General features: G+C 38.1%; 1 protein-coding gene across 5 annotated transcripts in view; it reads right to left on the bottom strand.

Moving 5' to 3' along the window:
- KIF13A (kinesin family member 13A) overlaps positions 1-23,055 on the bottom strand; it is a 104,788-nt gene that overhangs the window by 24,614 nt on the left and 57,119 nt on the right. For all 5 annotated transcript variants that reach the window (XM_039550051.1, XM_039550054.1, XM_039550053.1 and 2 more), the window contains exons 9-18: positions 22,695-22,807; positions 17,601-17,712; positions 16,979-17,191; positions 15,131-15,241; positions 13,963-14,097; positions 12,675-12,805; positions 10,830-10,916; positions 10,571-10,737; positions 5,211-5,421; positions 498-660 (exon numbers count right to left, since the gene is read on the bottom strand). In XM_039550051.1, the coding sequence (XP_039405985.1) occupies positions 498-660; positions 5,211-5,421; positions 10,571-10,737; positions 10,830-10,916; positions 12,675-12,805; positions 13,963-14,097; positions 15,131-15,241; positions 16,979-17,191; positions 17,601-17,712; positions 22,695-22,807 (1,443 nt within the window). The remainder of the gene's footprint in view (positions 1-497; positions 661-5,210; positions 5,422-10,570; positions 10,738-10,829; positions 10,917-12,674; positions 12,806-13,962; positions 14,098-15,130; positions 15,242-16,978; positions 17,192-17,600; positions 17,713-22,694; positions 22,808-23,055) is intronic.

The following is a 23,055-nucleotide window of genomic DNA, read 5'->3' as shown; positions in this document are numbered from 1 at the left end:
GCTTCCGTCCTCAGAAAATGCATGGCCTAAACATCTCTGAGGATCCAGATCCCTTCATCCTTCTCAAACAATGACCATTCCCACAGGAACATTAACACACTCAATCAAAGCCCTTAGGACAAGCATATTATCCTAATTGCTATTATATTTACAGCAGCACTGTAAAACCCTTTAAGACATGAAATTGTAGGAAACTGTAACAAAACCCATTAATTTCTGCACACATAACTAGAACGCAGGTTCTGCAGCAACAGAACAAATGTCTGTTCATAATCTGCACGCACATATGGTGATCATACACTTGAAAACAGCATGAGGCATACTTAATGCTCTGCCATTTTTACTTAATTACTCACTTTCAATATATTAGTCAGGTAGTACTTCTATTTTGCCTATGCATAATCTAACAAAAGTAACATTTTATGGGCTCAAGATGGATGTATGCTACATAGGTTAGTCACAAAGCTACATTTTCCAGCATTCTTTGTTATCATTACCTTTTTGTTGGCACTGAGGTTTTCAGCAGGGATCTGAAGTGTTACTTGATAATCTGTTAGCTTACTCATTTCTTCTGCTAAGAAGTTTGCTTCTCTCACCAGAGTATTTGCCTTTACTATTTGCTCTCGAAGTTTAGCCAGGCTCTGTCGAAACAATTCATCCCTGTGGTGCAGTAGGTAACATGAAAAATACACAGAAACCTATTTCTATTATTGGAAAGCTGCAAATAGAGGTGCTAACAAAGACTTTTCTGAAACAAGTTTAAGAGGAAATGCTGCGTAGCACTGTGTCAAGGAACACAAAACACTCAGACAATTTTATTGAGGAAAAGCAGTGATCACATATTAAACAAACAAATTACTGTTGAGGCACGTCTAGTACGGTGATGTCCAAATAAAAGGACACAGTAATATGGGAGCTGGTACAGTGATGACTTCTTTAAAACCCCGAGGGCATTTCGCATTTTCAAGAAATGAAATAATTGCAGCTGGTTTTGTCTTTAATCTGGAGTCCTGTTCCACAGAATCTACCAGTCCCAACATGTGAGACTTCATCTTGATAAAACCTGCTCTTCCTGCGATCGTGATGTTAGAACCTGCAATCACTGCAGGCCACAGCTTTGTATCACACCAAGGGCTTTGCAGTGTTACAGACCACAGACCACCCTCCACTTACTCAAGCATACACATTAAAAAAATAGAAATAAAAAAACCTTAAATCCTATTTACCCAAGGTATCTTTTAAGTAACAGATGAATGAGCACAGGTTAAAGCCTGTGCACTCAGTTTCTGGACAAATTCCAAAGAAGTTTCTCAGGCCTGTCTGAGCAAATCTACTCTAACGTAACACCTGGCAAACCTGCTATGACACATACTATACATACACCTGTGTACTAGGATATGTCCTCACCTGAGATTCTCATTTTTCAGTTACCTTTTAAAATTATCACGATTATCCTCTGAGCAAAGCTCATTCTGCCTTTCTTTGTAATCTCAACAGAATTTACTGTGTCTCATCACCTTTGTAAAAGTCATCATCAAACTTCGGATATTTCAGTCACCAGCTCTCCCCTGTATGATTTTTTTAGCCTCTCTATGCAAAGTCCTACTGAAATATGGTACATGTTGAGCACATACACTTCTCATTTCTACAAAACACCTTACATTATACACAGTTGTAGGAGGAACAAGGGCTTTCTTATGAATACAGTCAAAGTCTGCCTGCTGCTAACATGCCTCTCAGTCACCAACAGAATTCCGTTTGAGTGGTTATCTTTTTCCAAAAAATCCCAAAGAATGGCTAATTCAAATTGCACTCTGACAGTCCTCTGATACCACGACCACAGTTGTAAACAACCAGCAGTGTTAGCAAGCAGCCCTGAATTTTGGTGCCTTCAACATGCTAAAACATGCAGCTTTCTCCCTCTCTCCCACATCCAGCCTAGGTTTGCAACAGTGGTGGGTTTTATTGGATCTTAAATAGCTGCTACTACCAATGGATTTTTAGTAACTTCCTCCATATCTCCTCCCAGCATTACATGGAAAAATCCTTTCCCTCTGCCTCTTGCTTCTGTTATCCAGGCTATCGAAATTAAATAAGCAATTCCAGACCATGCAAGTGACACATTCCACAGACAGCTATAATTTTGGACTCACACAGAAAATTAAGGTAGTCAAGAATTAATCAAAAGAAAGTATTTGATACTGAGAGTGCACTACACCTACAGCCACTGCAAGACAACTGCCTAACTTGAGAAACAGAAGGCAGCTTTGATCTGCATGTAAGTGCTGTAAGAGCCATTGGATCCAGCTACAGCCAGCCGCTTCCTTAATCTGGGACACCAACATCTGGAATGCTTTTTGGGAGTCTCCCACACCAATCTTAGCTAGATTCTTGAGAAAGGAATGTTTTAAGACTGTAAGAAGAACTTAAAAGCAACTCAACCAATTATTATGGGCAGTTCTTACAACAGTTGTGTTTTTCCAGATACAGCTGTGCCAGAACCTTTCCAGAAAGTTAAACAAAAAAAAAAGTTTCAGATAGTATTTATTAGTTCTTACCACATGAAACATATGACAAGCTCCACTAGGGTATTAACTTGAGCAAATCTCACTGAACATGAAATCCTGAAACAATCATTTAAGCCAGACAAGGAGAAACAACTGACGCTCACAAGGTATCATTGCAAGTCTGTGGGGATCCCAATGCCAGACACAGGATATGCTGGACTGAACCCCTGGTCCAGTACACCACCACCACAACAAATAAAATTTGTTCAAAGTTACAATGGGTTAACTTTATGCCAACAGGATTTAACACCAGGCCAGGTATCATCTGTCCTTCCACAGTCAGCAGAAAGCTGGAATAACCTCTGTGCAATGTGTTCCAGCTGATCTGACAGATACGTGCCCACATCTGATACCTATCAAATTAATTTTGCTGGCTGATCCAGTAGAGCTCAGCTTCATTTGCAATGGCAACAGAGAGACAGCTAAAACTGCACCAATCAAATCCCCTGCAATCCAGACTCTTGGAACTTTTGCACATTTTTCACATCCAGTCTTCCCATTCTTCCCTGGATTTCTTGCCCTCTGGCCAGCTGGCTGGTAAACATCCTCTCAGCAACATGTTGCCATGCTTTTACAGCAGAAACCACTCAAAGATTTTTTTTTTCTGGTTTCTTATTTAAGAAGATTCTTTTTTTTTCCTCTTCTTTCAGCAGCCAAAACCTCTTCTAGAACTATAAATAAATAAAAAGTATACCTAAGAGGATCTTCTGGAGGACAGGAAACTGATAATGAGTTCTTCCAGAAAACTGCTTATTTAATGGCAGTTCCACTAAAACATTATCAGACACCTCACGGATCACTCCAAAGAGAAACCATTCTCCTCTTTTTCACAATGCAGCAAAATACAGGCTTCAAGCAGTTCAACAGTTATATTATACAGAGTAAAGCATTCACCCATGGAATTCAGAGGCAAAACTTCTTGTTCAAAGCACAGGTTCTCCTCAGAAACATCTAAAAATGACTGAGAAGTAAAAGCTGACAGAACACTTAGCCTTGGTATCACTCCAGATTCTCTTTTTTTACGTTATTACATGGTTACGGGGGTTAATTTTAAGCAAATCAATTACCATTTTTTCTTCTCAGCTCTCAAGGACAGGCATGCTTTTGGCTACTTCCTTTTCCCTTCTGCTGCATCTTTTTAGAGGTACTGCCTCCCTTGCCAGTAAGCCCTGTTCTCTTCTCTGCTACTTCAGTGCATTATCAATGATTTCTTGATGGCTTTGCTGTGCTCAAAGCAGTTCTGAATAGAAAGAGCTCCAGCTAACATGTTTCTCACTCTTGCACTTCTTGTGCAGCTCTAAAAGAACCTGCAAATCCCAGCCACGACTCTGCAACATTTTTACATTCAGTTCCAAATGATTCTGTTTTTAGCTTTTACAGGGGCAAACAATTATTTTAATTAATGTTGAATCATAGAACTACTTCTCTCTACACTTGCCATGAAAAACATTCTAGTCATTGCTGGTCAACAGTTAGCTATTTGTTTAGGTTTTTTCCCAGGCTAAACTGGGCAGAAATTACAAAACAAAATCTTGCACAAAAACTAAACCAAGATCTGTTCTGTTCTAACACTCCCAACTTGAAAGCTGCAAAACAATCTTGACTATCTTGGTTTAGATCCCTCTTGTAAACGGATTTGGTTTTTTAATGGTGAAGAATAAAGCAAAAATAATTACATAGAAAAGAGCACTCAAACTCACTACATATAGAAAAGATCACTGAGTGAGTAAGGAAGCTTCTGTTTTAAAGGAAACAGATGAAAGAAATTTACAAGAAACCTGTTAGACCATCTAAGTATTCTTCCTGCTGAATTAGACCCATGACAGAATACTCACTGGTATTCATAAAACTTAAATCATCTTGGTTGCTGCCCCTTAAACTTTTCTCCATGAAGCTGGCATCCTTCTCTCCTCAATGATACCAAGAGCAAGCTTCTCTCATTGTCAAAATGTAAACACACTGCTCACATCTTCCTAGATTTTAACTCTTCCTGCAAACCTCAAGATGGTCTTCCACCAAGGCTGCATTCAGGTGCCATGCTATTCCTTTGCAAAGAGGCCAGTTTACCTCATGTCAAGCCTTTAACTTCCTAAGCAGCTCAGCCAGAGCAATTCTCTTCTAAAGCAGGGCTTACAATTAGAAACACATACATATAATATATACGGATCCCCATTCTCTCTATTTTTTATGGTTTTTTATTGCAAAATGTGATGCTCTCATGGTATACTTGCAAAACACAATAGTCCTTACTGGACTCCTTAGTCTTAGTTGAAAAATTTACCTTTCTGCACTATTCTTTCCTTTTTTCCAAGAACTAAAACAGTAATTGCTAAACCACACATTTCATAAGCAGTTTTCAAATTTAAAAACAAAAAAGAAAAAAATAAAAAACCCCACCAAAACCCGACCTATAATACTGCTCAAAAAAAAAGCTAAATTTTTATGTCTTTTGTGAGTTAAATCTTGCACACGTTACACATCAGAACTCAACCCTAAACAAAATGTTAACACTTTGGTGGAAGCGCAGATCTTGTTCCGCACATCAACTCCACAAAAAGTATTAATGGTTCTGGATGGCAGGTTCAAGCCCCATCTTCCACCCTTTGTAATTCTTACTGTTTGTTTTAACTCCAGTATTCTCACCTCTCCTCTGTCCAGAGATTCACTTTCTGCTGTGCAGCCTGAGCAGTGTAGGAGAGCCTGTCACTGCCGTGCTGGTGCTGCCTTTCTGGGGAGAGCTGCTGCCGCAGCAGCTCCAGCTCGCGTTCGTACATCACCCGCTGCTCCTCCAGAGCGCTCCGCTTCTCCTCCAAGTACTGCTTCTCCAAGATCTGGACCACATTTTGTACTGGGTCTAAAAAGAAGGGGGAAAAAAAAAAATCCAGGAAATGTGAGAAAACACCATTTCAACATTACAGAACACCCGTTATTTAGTTGTTAACAGCAATCAACATACCCCAGAGTCATTGCAAACACAAATTGCACCCCGAAACAAAAGCCAAATTATTAAATATTGCATTAAATAGATAAATCAAAAAAAACAACCAAACCAAAACTCAAATGGCATGCAAAAGGCTAGAACAATGGTTAAGACCCTCGTCCATTGTGTATTTATGTGCTGTATAGTTATAATATATTCCAGAATCCCAGTAGGAAAAAAAGAATAGATGGAAAAGGAAACTAATTAATAAGAAAACAAAGCAAAACACAAGGGAAGATGATGTTAACCAGAGGAGGAAACGACTTAAGGAAGTAAAAAGCAATTTACTTTCTCTGTTTTGGCAGAGAATGAAACATGTTGGAGAGCTGCAGATGAAAACTGAGACAAACAAATGGCCTGACTGGTCACACATCACACTGCACTAATGTGTTGCACACCACTGAGGCAGACAAAATATGTCCTGGGGGGGACTTCTGCATTTAGCTTTACAAACCACTTTTCATCTCGGTATCAACACAGAACAAATATCCGCTTGGATATTCTATCCTGACAAAACTGATTGTGTCAATCAGCTAGGGATAAATCTGAAGTGCATTCAAATTAATGAAACATTACTCTGTCTGTTGCTGGGGTTAGGTCCAATGCCAGCCTGCGCCTCTGAAAGAGCCATTTAAGAGAGTAAGCTCTATGTACTACCACTATATATACCTGCTTCATTAACACATCTCTAAAAGCTCAAATACAGCAAAAAAAGTGGTTTGCAAGAAGACCAATCTAGATGACTGAGTGACAGCACACCACAGCACCAACTGATGATTCTGTACACCACAAGAGGAAGGGAGAGGAGTTCCAAAGTTGGAGTGGTGGACTGTTAGGGGAAGCAGTACTGCAGCTCTAGGACATGCCAGGATTTTCAAATGCAAAAAATGTCAGCTCTAAAATAACTGTTTATGATATCTCGTCCATTTCATTAATATACTAAAAAAAAAAAAAAGTAAAAAGCGCTTGTACAACTTTTACGGATGCCAGTCTGTCACAAAGGAGGGAGAAAAATAAACCTAGATTTAATTACACTGTTCCACTTTGGAACTAGAGGTGTGCCACTCAAAAAAACTCACAAAACCAAAAAACCAAATCTGTGTGATTTAGTTATAAACCATCTTCCCTTGCTTTTTGCAAACACTTCAGCAAGTTGCTTCTGTGGCCCTGGCCTTATTCATGGAAGAAATCACTGGCTTCACACAAAGGCATCATAAATACCATCACAATGGTAATTATAAAGCATAAAGTTAAAAACCAGTCAGTATAAATAGCAACCAAATAGCAAACTAGTGATGCATAAGAGAGTCTTAAAATAACCAGAAATATTACTTTTTAGTACATTACATTCTCAGAAAGAAGTTAGCTATTATTAGCTTTTAAACAGACAGTGCAACAAAAACCCCTGACTGAACCAAATTCTAAAATTCTGGACTGCAAACCAAGTTATTCATCTTCATCTCCACCATCATTATCCTCCTAACTCCTCCAGATAATACCAGAACTACCTTAAAATACATAGGCTTTGCTGCATAATCCCCAAACCGATTTTAGTTATAGATAAGAATGTTTGAGAAAATCAAGTATCATGCAGATGATAGAGAAGAGACATGGAAGAAATTAAAATCCCTCCATTGTGTTTGCAAACACAGGAAATGAATCTAAGGCTGACTCATTAAGATGAGACTTTCCTAAACTGCTCAAAGAACAGCTGTGAGTTCAAGGAGCAGATTTCTTTTAACAAAAGTGATCTTCTCAGCCACCTAGATTTACAGGATCACAACCATCACAGGATCAAATTACACCACAATAAATATTTGGAACAAGATGCAAGAACCTAGTATAAAACTTTCCAATTGCAACATAATCCTGTACTGCTTGGGAAAAAAAAAGAAAAAAAGGTGGGTTATACTTGTATTGTAATGCAAAACGCAAATTCACAGTTTTAAAAAACTTTTTAATTCTGCTTTTGAAAGAGTTTACATAGAAAACCCTAAACCTGTCACAGGAAAAAAGTAAAATACGGTGTGAGTTATAAACTATCTAGGTAGAATTTGAAGAAATAAACAGTCAAGATTTTTTACAATTCAAAAGAACTACAATAGTGTTTAAATTAAAGCACTGTGTTCTAAAATTTTAGCTTCCTCATGCAAAGTCAAATAAATTAAGAAAGATTCTACCCAGTGCCTGCCAAATACACAGCAAATTCCATACAGTGTTAAAAGTTGCAAGTCCCAGTCCTTTACACATTTATGTGACAAGAGTTCAATGACCCTGAAAAAAATATTCATATGCAGTTAATCTCCTGCAAAATCATAGACTATTAACACTGAGCAAAAAGATGTATTTTCTTCATAGGATGAACAGCATTTATTACCTTGCTACAGTGTCACTTAATTCACATCTGGAATCTGTTAATCCAGTCACACTGATGCTGAATAAATTCCCTAATATTTCTTGCGGGTATATTTTTCTAAGCAAGTTGGGAGAGGGTTATGACAGAGGCTGCTTTTGCTAAGTTTTATGAAAATCCTCTCCCTGAGCTGTAACAGTTTTGTTTGCTAAAATGAGGAGCTGCCTGACCTAATCACATTGTTTATTTAACCACTGCACAGTATACAGGAATAAAGTAAACTTCTTTGATGCATTCTGTGTTTGACCAGCATCACAAAAAAGCAGTACAAAGCTGATCTGACAGAATCCCACAAAGAAAGTTAACACACTTTGAAGGAAGGAAAGAATCTGGATGTTTTCTTTACAGCAGTTTTCAAAGTCACACATTTTCCTCAGAGCTTCTTTGGAGCCGGATGGAGTCTGCGACACTCTTGTACTGGTTACACGCCATAAAAACAAATGTGTTTGCACCAGAAGCCAGGCTATTTATTTAAAGAGGATTATGATTCTCAAACAAATCCAGGGGAGGGGGGAACCCAAAAGCCAAAACAAAGGAAAACCAAACCCTCTTGCTTTGGGCTGTATCTATGCAAGCTTATAAAACAATTATCTTATCAAATTTTTTAAATACCTGTTCATTCCCCCCTTAGGGCTTCTCCAGAGAATATGTATAATAGAATTAACAGTCTTCAGTCTTTTAGTTATTTCTTCTTCCTTACTCATATTTATTTTTCACTTTAAGGAAGAATAAATAAATGGTACTGTAACAAAGCTGCTTTACTTCTTACACAACAAACTGGAAGCCTGTCAGAAAAAAGGTACTTTAGCTATACCATTGAGAAAGGGCTGCTAGGTTCTGTTCATCTAACTTCAAATCAAAAGACCAGGCTATGATCCTCACAGTCACTTGTTTTGTCAGCATTTTATTATCACTTACTACTCCAATTTACTTAAGCAACAGCTATGTGGGAGTGAACAGAAGCAGCACAAATTGGGATATGACACTTCTGAAACTGCGTGATGTGTATGACTGCAAACGTTTGTTCTGCAGTAGGGAAGAAAGAGCTTTAAGGAACAGCAAGGTCTAACTGCTCTTCACCAAGACACAGAAAGCAACCAGCCAAAACAAAAACTGGCCTGGACCACAATCAGAAAGGCTTGCTGAACTAGAATGTAAAGACACTGGAATGTTGTGAAGAATTGTTTCAATCAGCTGGATAACAACACATGGAAAACCAAAAAATGTGACCCCCTGTTCAAAGAACACTGACTCATTGTAGACTGATACAGTTCTGTCAAATCTCCAGTTAGTAACAAGCAGATCAAGCATCAATTAATGCTTTCAGACTTTTCCAGCAGCCTCATGCACGAGCCAATTGAGTTCAAAACCTTTGTCCCAGTTTTGGCACAGATATTGGATGGTTTGAGGCCTTAAAATGGGCAACAGAATCTTCACAAGGGATGACAACACTGAAGACCACCAGGATGGCAGATTCATCTGAAATTCATCTCCTGGTATGAATGAGTGAACCATAATGAGAATATTTCTGTTATCAAACAGCAATGTCATACCAATTTAAGTGACCTGACCCTGTAACTCACACAAACAATTTCATTTAAAATAAAACAGTAAAAAATCTGCAAAGCATTGCTGCATTGAACATATGAAACCATCATGCTGTACATTGTACAATGGCAAAACAGACAAAGTAAAAGAATAAGAGGAGATGAAATAAAAAGTAAATGCTGTATTTCAACATGCAAACCACAGCAAACAATGGAAATACTATGAAGATATGAAGAAAGGAGAACAGAAAGCAATGAAACGCCATCTACTGTGTCTTCGTGGTCAGGGACCAAACCCCAAGGTATTTGCCTCTCAGATTTTGTGCATTAAAACACCTGTACAAAGCATTCAGTAGTTTACCAAGTTTTTCAGCATTTCTTCACACGCTACTGTATCATATGAACTATGACCTGCCTTCTGGAAATCATGAAAAAACCATATTGTTTCATATACATCATACCATTATTTTATCTATATTATATCTTACTGTGTTGTTCCAAAAAAGCATCACAATTTGTTTTAACAAAGATGAAATGAAATATTGAGAGTGATCAAATATTGAAAAACAAGCTGGCATTTGCTTTTGGTTTGCTATCATTTCAATGTTTTTCTAATAAGGTTAAAATGGTGTCAGTAATATTTGATACAAAAAGAAGGATGAAGCTAACTGAGCCATACATGGTGCACCCTTTTTTTCTGCAGTAACTTGCAAAACCAAGAACTTAGTAAATGATGATTTGACAGGCTTATGGTTACAATTCAGCTGCACTATAAAGGAGAGCAGACATACCGATAAAATTGTGTGTCAGGGCACAAACCAACTACTAATTGTGTGTGTCTATTTATACTTAGGTGCACATATTTTTTTACATATATATATAGAGTTATATATGTTTCATATCTATATATGCACAACTTAACATTTTTTCTGTAAAATATCTTATCCTGAAAATCCTCCAAAGGCCCCTTGAACAAGTACTGCTCGTTTTACCCAGCCACTGAGCTCCAGGCTGAATTTGTCACACAATCCAAAGGAACATTTTTATCTGGTGGTTGCCTTACCATTACTATTCAGTGTCTTCATAATCACTTCCATTTGTGCAAACTCGTAGTTGTAGTCTGGTTCTGAAGAAGCTTCACTAGCTGCATCCAGATCATGCTCTCCTAAGGAAGTTTCTTTCTCAAGGTCTTTCAGCCAATCTCGACGTTTCCTCTTTGGTAAATTGATTCTGAGTAAAAATGGAAATGCAGTTTATACAAAAAGCTTATAAAAAAAATAGGCTGAATGTAAAGTGGGTGGAATATAAACATCAACTATTACCTAAAGAAGTGGTTGTTTCCCCATAATATTCTATCTCCATGCCATAACTGAGTCACAGAACATACCAGTGCACCATTTACACAGGATCTGAAAGAAGAAAATACAACTCCAGTGAAATCCTGAAAATAGAAGACTGAAGAGCTGCTATTTCTCCCATCTACTGGCAGTCATTTGTATCATATGGTAATAAACTTGCTAGGTTCTCATGAAAGGAACAACGGAAAGTTACTGGTCTGATTTCTATTGTCAGAATTAGCACCTTTCCCCTCTGCTTCTGGCTGGTAAAACTCTTCAGTAAACATACAGACAAGGGTGATTTGGTTGCAAAGTTTTCTTCAAATGCCTGTTTCTCAAACAGGGGTCACTGCTTGTTTCTTATAAACATTCTAAACTTGACTGTATGCAAATCCTACATAGACAGAGCTCTCCAAGACACAACTTAGTCAACACAGTTGTAAAACACGCTGTTAATATATTCAGCATTCAAGTGCAAGAAAAGATTCTTAGATCCAAGTTTTGTTTTTTCAACAAATGAAGTCTCTATTATTAACAAGGGTCTATTTTTGTGAACATCTGGTATACTACTGTATTTCTTTGTAGGTTTCTTTGTATTTAAGTTTCAATCACAAAATGGGAAAAATTGAGCTGTTGAACTTCTGCATGTGTGAGTCACAAAGCAGACCATTTTATTTGAAAGGGGAAAAAACTTCAGTAAAATGAAAAAGGCCTTTTTAGATGCAGTGTTCTCATTTCAGCTGTCTCTCTCACATAAGTCAATACAAACATGTAAGCATTTCATTTTAAATCAGATCTTTATTTAACTTTTTTCAATGAAATTCTGGTAGTTAAATTTCTGTTGATACTATTATCTTAAAAACAGTTACTTAAGCATTGCAGATCAGGCATGAGTAAAACAAAATATGTTTTTTCCACTGACATGTGCCCTTGTTCCTGCCAGTCAAAATGACTGATTTCCAGTACAGTAACACTACCTCCAAAAGCCTGAATCCCATCTGTTTGAAATTTTGTACTGTAGGCTGCAGAAGAAAAATACAAATGCATTTTACTAAAGGAAGAATAGAAGAAATTGGATTTTTTAAGTGTCTCTCAAACTTTAGTTTCTCATTCTGATACTAATTATACTATTTAGATACTCAAGTTTCAGACTAGCAGCATGACTATTAACAAGGACAAAGGTACTGCTTATCACACGCCATTGGAGATCAAGTGACAAAGACATTTACAATTCCACCCAAGGAGCCACAGTGCCCCTGGAATGAAAAATAATTAAAATATGGAAGTAGAAACAAAAGGTGAAGCATGACTTTACACTGCATATTAACTAGACACAACAGTAATCAAGGATTTAGAAAAGAATTCAGATCTTTAAAGCACCTCTTCCTCACAAATTATTGAACTTTACAACAGGAACTACTCACGAGGCACCATTTATTCTCTGCCATCAAGACTCAGGCTACTATCCCATCACACAGGCCAGGACAGCCAGCGGCACCTCAGGGATCTTGTTACTACCCAAGATCCAGACAGGCAATGGCTCCTCACTCCTACCAAACACCTTCTTTAGATGGCTTATTCCAAGCCAAACCACTGACAGCCTGTTGCCCTGCAGAGCGAGTGGGTGGGTGTTCACATGTGCAGGGAAATCTTAGCTTTAAACACTGAATTTCCCTCTAAGTATCTGTTTAAGTCAACTGTATTGAAAATACTCACTGATGAGAACGTAAGAGACTTCTGTCTGTGTAAAATAAAAAGGCATGAAAGTCATCTTCTGTCAAAGAAAAGCAAATTTTCATTTCAATGGAAAGTGCTGCTGATCTTCCTTACCTGGCATTTTCTTTTGGTGTGAGTGTAACTTCTCCATCTAAAGCAATATCAATCTCACAGTGTTCTGGTTGGATTCCTATACCAAAGAGCTGTATATCCTGAGAGGTATCTGCACCAACTCTTGTGTGATCCTAGAAAAGAAGCTGTTACTAAGAGACAAGCAAACTACCACTGTTTATATAACTAAGAAAATATTAGCTGAAGTGCTGAGACTGCACAGTTTGTGTGTCTGTCAAGCAGAAATGGTGCCACAGCAGATCTGAAGACTGCAACAGTCACACACAAACTGTTGTTCTGCCCTGAACTTCATCTTCATAGTTTTAGCTAAAGCAAAATTAAGCAGTTGACACACAAATTCTAATTTAAAAGTATTTATGCCTGCATACAAGCATTAAACACAAAAACCAGAAGAAAACCAGCCATGTCATATAGGCATAATTAAGAGAACAGCATGGATAGTAAAACAAGGTGCAGAGTTCTCTGCTTTTCAGAAAACAGCTATACAGCAGCTCAACTAAATGTACTATTCTCTACATAATTCCAAGTCATATTTTAAGTTCTGCTGAAATAGTTTATTTTGTTAGTGTTTGAGAGGCTGTGTTTTATTTGCTACTGTTCAAATGCAGAAGCCCTCCTTCAGCTACCAAAGCAGAAGAGTAGCTATAAAAATAGACAGAATTGTCTTTCATGTATTATCGACAAGCAGTTCACATTTTCCCGCAAACTTACGAGGTTTGTATTTGACCCGACTTCACTCTGACATGGGAAATGCTAAACAGAATGGTACAAAAGCTAACGACACTGGGAAAATACATTTCTGTAAATTTTTAACAGTGCTTCTCTTAACCTCCTCTCTCATAAGCTTCCTTGTCACTGAAGACTATGTTACTCTTACTGATTACGACTAAACATCATCTCTTTATGATTAACTCTTTGCATATTTAAAGCAATCCCCAGCTCCCTAACAAAAAGAAGCATCTAACATGAAGCTCTTGCTTGAAGTTCAGGCCAGAAGGCAACCCTATGGACATCCTGCCTGGAAAAGCTAGAACTGATCTCAACACTGGTACACACTGAGCATTTCTCCCACTGTTGGCAATCACAAGATCAATTTGGAAAACAGTGAAGCTGAACTGCAAAGGGTGCAAAAGCCTAAACAGTAAGAGGAGGCCTATCCTATTTTGCTGCTGCAAAAAAAATCTTCACCCCCTCTGAGTAACAAATTAGAGCCAGAAATTCAAACCAAGTGTCCTTCTGTTCTGTGTAAATATCCACTTCACAGCCTTACCTTTAAATAGTAAACCAAAAGCTCGTTGAGTGCAGGGTCCGCATTCAGGTTCACCAGGTAACACTTGTCATCCCCAACCTTGATACCTGACGACTCGAGGGAGATTCCCATGCTCTCCAGCTGTCTTTGCCTCTCCTGCAAGCACAAAAATAGGTTAATCCTGCCTGCTGCAATATGTAGGGACAAACACAGAGGAACTACAGCTGAAGATGTACATGCTGAGTACGCATTCTGTGCATCACCACCAGACACTGGTCAGGTACCATAGGGTCAGTAGAATTTAATTTTACACACCAGCCATAAAAGTTAGTAATTCTCAAACACCTGCCTCCCCAAAGTGGAGCCTACTTACGCCATCCTATTAAATTTATTAAACTTACCAACACAGCTCTGTTGAGTTTATTAAACCAACTTGTAAGTAACACAATGTGGCTTTGAGTCTTTATGTTAGCAAAAACTGAATGTCAGTTCCAATTACTTCAAAGATAATCATAGTCATAGTTGATTTAGAAAATAGCAGGCCACAGTTTAGGCTTATTCTTTTGCAGTTTTGTTATTAATTCAGATAAAGCACTTACTTGATCCCGTGTGTCTTTTTTTTGCTACAGTTTGGGTGTTGGGGTTTTTTGTTTGGCTGGTTAGGTTTAGGTTTTCCCCTTGCCTTTTTTTTTTTTTTTTTTTAAGTACAATAATAATAATAATAATAGAACACTAGTGACTAGTGACTACATGTACACATTTTCCTTTTTTGCTTAGAAAACATTAAAATCAAAAGCAAAAAATACCACCCACAATTCTGATTCTTTTGTAATTCTTCACTTTCTTAGTTACTTCAAAGGAAGCATGTTCAAGGTCCCATTGTGGTCTTATAAATAAATGAGCTTTATTTTGATATTTTGATACTTTATTTTAAAATAAAATATTAGCTTTTATCAATGATATCATGACACAGCTAGACTTATGCTAATAAAATTTAGACTTTAAAAAAAACTCCAAGAAACAAACACACAAACCCACCCCAAAACCAGAAACAAGGGGAAAAGACAAAAATTCAGAGACATTTCAAACAGGTGGTAGGGAAAACAGCATAGTTCACTAAAGCTCATGAAGTTCAGCTGACTAGTACTACATGAGTATCTGGCCTTCCTCCTGAAAATTTCTGAAGTACCTGTGCAATTTCTTCTGTTTTCCTTAGCTTTTCTTCCCAGGTGACTGTCAGCTCTTTTATTAGTTTTTCAGATTCTTCCAATTTTTCCTTCAGTTCTGGTGCCTTCATGGCCTAAAAGGTAGAAATTAACAAAAATCCTCAGCTATTCTTACCACGGCTTGCACAAGGAAATTGAACACATCAACATAATATCAAATGCAACAAGTATAGATTTATACTTTATCTCCAGGTTTTTTATGGTAGAAGTTGAAGAAATAGGTTGCTTGCAAAGGAAGAGGAAGAACAACATATAAATGGTCCAGATCTGAAATAGCTGAAGACTGACATAGCTCCAGAGCTAATGGAAAGAAGAAAAACCTCTGGGCCTGGCCACTCAAACTTCACTGTCTGTATAAAAATATGTCAGTATTTTAAAACTTTTAATTCCTATCTGTCTGAAGTTCAAGTGCACATTCTTTTTTCCAACAGTAGTTTCAAACACAGATTCCTCTAGACATTTAAGCTTCCATTCTATCTTGTTCTTGTTCTTCTATTCTATTTTGTAAGTGTTCCTAGAGTTGCATTAAAGCCTTCAGATGGACCCTGTTGATTATATTCAAAGGAAGGCATGTTCTGGAGCTAACACAGGCTTCTCATTTCACAACAGGAAATAAAAGCAAAGGGCTTAAATATGTCCAGCGCCAAGTAACAATTTAATAGGCTGGCCTATAACCCTATATAACTGTTTTTAACAGAAGGTAGAAGAAAAAACACTTAACAAAATAATTAGTAAGACTTTGGACACCTTCCTACTGATTGTGTTCAGCCACAGCCTGCCAACACAATTAACAACATGCTATAATAATATTTTCCGAATTAAAATAAGGGCTTAGAACAGGTTTTTATTTATGAAAGAAGTCAGTGGCTTCTTTTCCTTAAAGAAGATTTTCCCATTTCAGTCTATGAGGAAGTGTTCATATGAGTAACACTGTACCTTAAATGAAGATGAAATTTAAACACCACACAAATTTACCCTCAAACACAGTCCTGTTCCTTTTCTACCAGCATTTTGTGTCTTGCCTGAAAAGATGAAAAATATTTTCCTATTTGTTAAGTGCCTAATTTGTCCAGATATCGTGGATACCAAATAAACTATCCTACCTGAATACTTTATTCTTCAATTAGAAGTATAAATCTAATATAAGCATCAATCACACAGTGACATCTAGTAAGGCAGTGAAGCAAATTGTTGATGGTTTTCAGTGTTGCATTTTTGACAATTTTTAATAGATTTTCTCAAATGTCAGAGAGAAATGTTCCCTAAATTTTGTTGTCCAATAACAGATTTATGACTTCTCACACTTTTCCATTTGACGTTAATATAGTCCATCAATGCAAAAAAAAAAAATTCTGCTAATATTCTAACTAATTCTAACTAATTAGTTATTCTAACTAATAAGTGGGTCTACACAAAGATGATGTAATCTAGCCCTTATCTGTGCTGTATCAATTATTGCTTGGCCTGAAGTTCCTCAAGAATTGACAAGGGTCACCATCAGTACTATGTTGTCCTCATTTAAAAATTGTTAAAGATAAGCATTTGGATTCAGGAAAAAAGGGTAATTTTTTTTTTTTTTTTTTTTTTGAAGGAAGGAAGGAAGGAAGGAAGGAAGGAAGGAAGGAAGGAAGGAAGGAAGGAAGGAAGGGAGGGAGGGAGGGAGGGAGGGAGGGAGGGAGGGGAGGGAGGGAGGGAGGGAGGGAGGGAGGGAGACTCTTCCTTTCCACATTTTGTTAAAAAGCTAGTCTTCCACACAGAACATGGTATTTCCTTGGGAAACTCATTTTACATTGTACTGTGAATAAGGTTACCTCAGCTTGTGAGAGCTGTTCTTTCAGTTTTTCAACTTCTTCACGTAATTCTCTGATGACCCTAGCATTTGGATCTTCATTCACCACAGCATGATTAACTATCCTTTTGGCTCTGTCTGCATATCTCAGAGTTGAGAGTGTTTCTTCGTAGTTGTCTGCTGCTGGGCTAATTGTGGCTATCATGGCGGTTTGGCTGTTTCCTCCCAAGTTGTCCTGTAGTGCAGCCACCGAAAGTTCAAGGGTTAAAAATTGTTCTGAGACTACAGAGTGTCTTCACAAATAGACTTAAAATACTTACTAAAGGCACTGAAAGTACTATTTAGGCACTGAAATGTACTCTGGATATAAACTAATCTGTATATTTCATAAACATTTCTAGCTACCTCTACCACATTTGATTCCACTACAACTGAAAATAGTCAAGCAGGATTTTACAAAGAATTAACACAAGATACACTAAACTGTCCATAGTACTTGGAATACCATAGCTACAAGAGTTCCTTCACTCATCTCTTTAAAGAAAGATGAGACGTCCATGTACACAGAGGCATACTACAGTGATGCTACAAATGACAAAAAAGCTGACATCTTGTGAACATAGTGAATAGAAAATATAAATTACCTTGAGAAGCCAAGTGAGTACAGAGTCTCTGTAAGGCACAAACTTGTTTTTCCCCTTCCCTGCTGCTTGGTCAGCAAGTGATGATATAACCAAGCCCAATGTTGACAGTGATCTATAAATGCAAAACAGCCAAACAGCTTAAACACATATTCCAAATGCAGATTTAGTAAAACATAGAAAAAGAGATTGCTCTGCAGAGCTTCACATCCAATTTTGAAAATATCATAGAATAATTTAAGCTGGAAATGACCGCCAGAGATCAGCTAGCCCATTGCCCTGCTCCAAACAAGGCAGTGTGTTTCTTTAAAGTTACACATTTGGAGGAAAAAAATTGGTATCAACAGTGTTTCATCTCAGTTGGTATTAAGACCATACTTCAGAAAGACTATATTGAAATACTTAGAATAGTTTGAAAAATGTAAAATAGACTGCTTCAGTATATGAAAAATCACTGTCCTTGATTAGACATCTACCTTTTCTCAGAGGATAAAAATCTTCCTGATTTGGACACCATCTCATGACAGTGTTGCAAGTCAGTGTTGGCAGCATGGCAAGAACCCCTGTCTCTGGGAACGATGTTTTAAGAATGCTGACTCAAATGCCAGCTAAAACAGAACAGTTCTCCAGCCATAAGGAGGCATCCTCAGAACAAATCCAGCTATGGCCCAGGAGAATTCATCTGCCTGGTGAACCAGTGACCAGCCAGCCATCACAAAGCCATAGAAGGCTGCTGATCAGAAGAGGCAGATTAGGAGGTCCCTTGACAAATGGGTTGGGTTATAATTGAGGTAGAGCCTCAGCAGCTTCTTCTGGGGGCATAGACCAAACAATCTCCCAGTTACAAAAGTGCTGCCCAAGTATGAAAGAGAAAAGCCCCCGAAGTGCTTAGCAGACACCTGCATCCCAAACAACACTCAAAAACTGTGAAGAAAATAGCCAACTTGTTCATTTTGGTACATGTACAACTTCTACCAACAGGGGTAACTGTGTCAGCAATCCATGCAAAGTATATATGCACTATATTATGCAATTCTTATACAACCCTGTGCAAATTTTAAGTGACATCAGGGCTCTTGGGGTGAGTATGTTTAAGATAACGAACTTGTTGAGGAGCCCGAGAACATTAAACAGATGCCTAAAGGGTTTTAAAACAGACATTGCTGAAGCCCAAGAGAATTCTGGGTCTATCACACTCATGCTCAAATATCCATCTACTCTCTATAAGTACCAAGGAAAAAGCTTCAGCAGCACTGCAATTAGATAGTCAAATAAATCTTTAATTGTACTGTTTCACTCCACCCTCTAGTGTTTTCTTTTCAAAGAAGTAATACTATTGTGGTTTATAGGCAGCATTTGCACAGTATTTATAACAGAGCCTCAGTGCTGCTTGAAACCACCACAGGTTCAGAAATAACACCTAGAAAATGACGAAATGTTGCAGAAGATATCCTAGGATAAGTTAACAAGAACCATTATGTGTGCTGCAAAAGGTGTCCCATATTGCATACAAAGATAGCACAGACCTCGGAGCAAAATTAAAAGAAAGTTAAGGAGAGGATAGGTAACCTGAACTCCCAAGAGAGCACTCTATTTTGTAAATTTGCCTGTAGGACACCTTTCTAATTCACCTCCGAAAAATTCGGAGCAAAAAATAGAAAGTTAACTTTAGTTTTGTGGCCTAAAGAAAAGCCTAATAACTTCTGAATGTTTGTGAGGGGAGGATAGAAAAAGGAGAACTAGTTCTTGCTTCCAGTCTCTGACCTCCACAGGGAGAGATGACAGCACGCTAAACATGCAAGAGCAAACAGTAGGATGCTCCATGCTGCTCTATAGCAACCTCCTCCAGCACAACTGAAAAGCACCACCAGCATACTACCAATGGAGTCCAAGGAGTATAAAGCTAAAAAACTACCCTGGACTACTTTCCTCTGATTCCTCTTTCCCTCTTTAAATGAGGGGAAGTGTAAAAACCAAAGCCAAACCCTGAGGGAGAGGGAAGAAATGGACAGTCAGAAGGAAAGTAGGAAGAACAGGGATTCAAAAAGACCTGTGATTGGAAACTATTTCCCAACTAGGGAATAACCAATTTCAGTTATGGGTACTGCACTTTAATGAAAAGGAAATGATAAGGTACAGTTTATTAACATGGGATTAAAAATGTGATAGTATTACTGCTCCTTATAAATACTGATCTTATTTTAAGAGTAACTGTTAACATCTGCAATAAAAGCCAACTGGAATCATGTATGTAGTTTGCTTGAGATTTCCTAATACAAAGCTGTTTAAAGACTTTAAGGGAAGCAGCAAAAGAAATGGCTGCCCAACAAAATTACAGGACTCATCAGCTGCTTTGCTTTATGCTGAATGACGCATCAGAGATCTGTCATTACTCTGATCCTATCTCACGGTACTTATATAATGAATCAACCAGAAGGCCTAAGCCCGCAGCACACAGCAGACTGAGTCAGTCCAGAAGCAGCAGAGTGGACTTGCTGCAAGATTCCAGAAAAATGCCATTTCTGCATGCTGTCTGCTCCCCTTGTCCCTGTTCCTCAGGCACGACCAGGTTGTCCTTGCTAGTGGGCAGTGGGAAGCTTGCACACTCCCACCCATGGGCCTGAGCCAGCAGCACTTGAAAGGGAATGGCGCTTCCCCATCACACGGGAACAACTCTGTCCCTAAGTGACACTCATTCAAGCCACTTCTGTACAATTTAGAACCAAATTCTTCAGTGAGCAAAGCTCACTTTTCTATTAGTTAACTCTGAATACTAAAACCCTCCTTCAAATCAGCTTGGAGCCAGACCTGTCCCAACTGACTCCTTGCCCCTGCCTACATCTTCTTTTTGCATTCCAAAGTTAAAATGACAACAGCTATGATTTTACTAATCAGGGATAAAATTGCAGACTGCTCATAGAAAGTATTTTTTTTTGTACCCACTAATTGACAGATTGTTTACTCTGCTTCCTCCTACTACTGTGTTCTAGAAGTTCTTTGACTACACCGCAGAGTTGTTAAGCACCTCCTTTTCTACACTAGGTATGGGAACTAGCCCATTCTGGGAAGGAACAAGCACATCCAGTTTTCCTATGAGGTATGGCAAGTCTCCCAAAAACCTCCTTTACCACGGCAAATCTACATCATCTCTGAGAAAAAAAACCCAGAAGCCATCTCCATTACAACGTGAGGAAGATGTTGACACAAAATGACACAACTCTCATTTGCTTCAGTAAGTGGGAGAGCAGCCCCCCACTGCAACATGCTGTCCCCAAAACAATAAAGAATGTTTTCAACAGGAAAAGTTGTGGGACCAAGGTGGCATCTACCACAGCTCTAGCCAGTTTTCATCAGAAATAAATGGTACAGACACGAAACAGGCACATTATTTCCACATTCTTCTCCAAGCAATAAAACATAAAACAAGCAGCAAGTTTACTTGCCAGCAGCTCCATTTTTTATCTCATTAAATGTAACGCATTCTACCAATACATGTTACTGGGGTTTTTTATAAAAGAAATATAACAAGAAAAAGAGAGGACATAGTAAGGTATATGGTTTAAATATACTGTATCACTCCAGAAAAATCATTACCTTTCCCTAAGGAGTCAGTTGCATTGCACCCTAAAAGAAGACTGCACACAGTATTCTCTGAAGAACTAGTCTGATTAAACATGTACCATCAATTTTGAGGCTTAAAAAAGTCAGACTTCATTAAAGCTCCAACAGCAAAACTCTAAGAGAAGACACCAAGCACAGCACTAAGAATTCTCTTTCGCCTATCAGTTCCAAAAGAGATTCCAAATAGAGAATGTTAAATAAATGGACTAAGTAATACAGGGTTATATCATATAAGAATTTAATTGAATGGAAAATGTAGAGCTGTCCAGTTTTCTTTTTAAAATACCTTTTACAGAAATGTTTGGTGTTTTTATTTGAAGTTCTGTATTGTCAAAGAGGTTCAGCATGGACAAAACAACCCTCTCCTACTGCATTGATACCATACCAGTTTAACACTGAATAAATATCCTAAAAGAAAAAAAAAATTGAAGTCTTTCCGTATCTATAGTTACGTTTGCAATTTGTTAATAGCTGTTGGGAGAGTTGGAATTTGAATTCTTTTCCAAAAAACAGAAAGAAACATTTAATTTCACCTTTTTTATGCAAAACACAAATACAGTTTCTAGTAAAACCAATCTGAATTTAACTAGGAACCTGTGGGGTAAAGTTACAGTATCTGCCATTAGGCAAAGACAGCCACATCATTTTGTGTCATAAGAACTATGCCAATGTGGGTACCAATGTGATGCATTAAACACAAAGTAGATTAGAAACTAAGCTAGAAAGAGCAAACATGTTCAAATCACTAAGAGGTAAATTTAAGTCACTGTAAGTATGTATGCTGTTCATACACGTATTGTGCTGTCATTGTTAACTTAAAATACCAAAACATTTTGTAACATTTTAAAATAAATGAGAAAAGCAGTCGCTTTTAATGTAACAGTTAGACTCTTTCTTTCCCAAAAAATTAGTATATTTGAGACAGTAATAGTGTGCTAAATTCTTGCTTTTGGACAACAACACAGTAATTATGGCTAAAAACATGCTTTGAAACTTGTCACTGCTTGAGCACAAATGCCCAAGGCAATGCTAAACCAACACAGTCTCATTCTGAACCGATTTTCTTAAACTGTGCATTATACCCTTACATATTTTAATTCATGTTGGAACAAAGCCATTCAACTCTGCAACTTTGCATTCTTCCTTGAGCAGATGATGAGACAAACACATGAGCCTGGGGACAGGGTGTATACATGAATCACAAAAGGTATATGCTTAATTAAAGAGCACTGCTGTCACTTTTTCCAGATAAAATTCATATAGCCCTCATCTGAGTCAAGTATGAATCAGGATCCCTATCCCAATGTCAGGAAACACATGCTGCTCAGCACAGAGCAGCTGAAAGAGCCGTATTGAACTGCTTCTGATGAAGCTCATTTGAGCTGACTTTTGACAAGCACACCAAGAGGAGGCCAGGGAACCAACAGTGATTCCTTCAAGATTAGGCTTTGCAGCCTGCGTACGCCAATGTCTTACTTGTTTATGTTGCTGCCTTCCTTCAGGCGCTCTCCTGCAGCTCCCGTTTTGGACACTCTCTCGCTCCCAGCCAAATCCACCAGGCTGACCTTGCTGACCTTCTCTCCAGAATTCTGCACAGATGGGACATGGGAGAACAACAGCTAAGGAACACTGGCATGAAGCACCAACATGCCTGACACTGGCAACCACAAAACACTGTTCTTCGTAATAATGTGGGTTAAAGTATCACATTCAAGACATGAGAGAAGAAGGAATTGTCAGAGGTCTTATAGCTCTTTAAAAGTCACCCATCTATTTTCTGGTAAAGGCCTGAAGCACTAAGGAACTAGAATCAGCCACGTGGTAACATCAATCACCT

Source organism: Corvus cornix, chromosome 2 (genome assembly GCF_000738735.6).
Source record: "Corvus cornix cornix isolate S_Up_H32 chromosome 2, ASM73873v5, whole genome shotgun sequence".
NCBI classification, from domain to species: Eukaryota; Metazoa; Chordata; class Aves; order Passeriformes; family Corvidae; genus Corvus; species Corvus cornix.
Note: the sequence above shows the minus strand (reverse complement) of the source record. Positions and strands in the feature narration are given on the sequence as shown.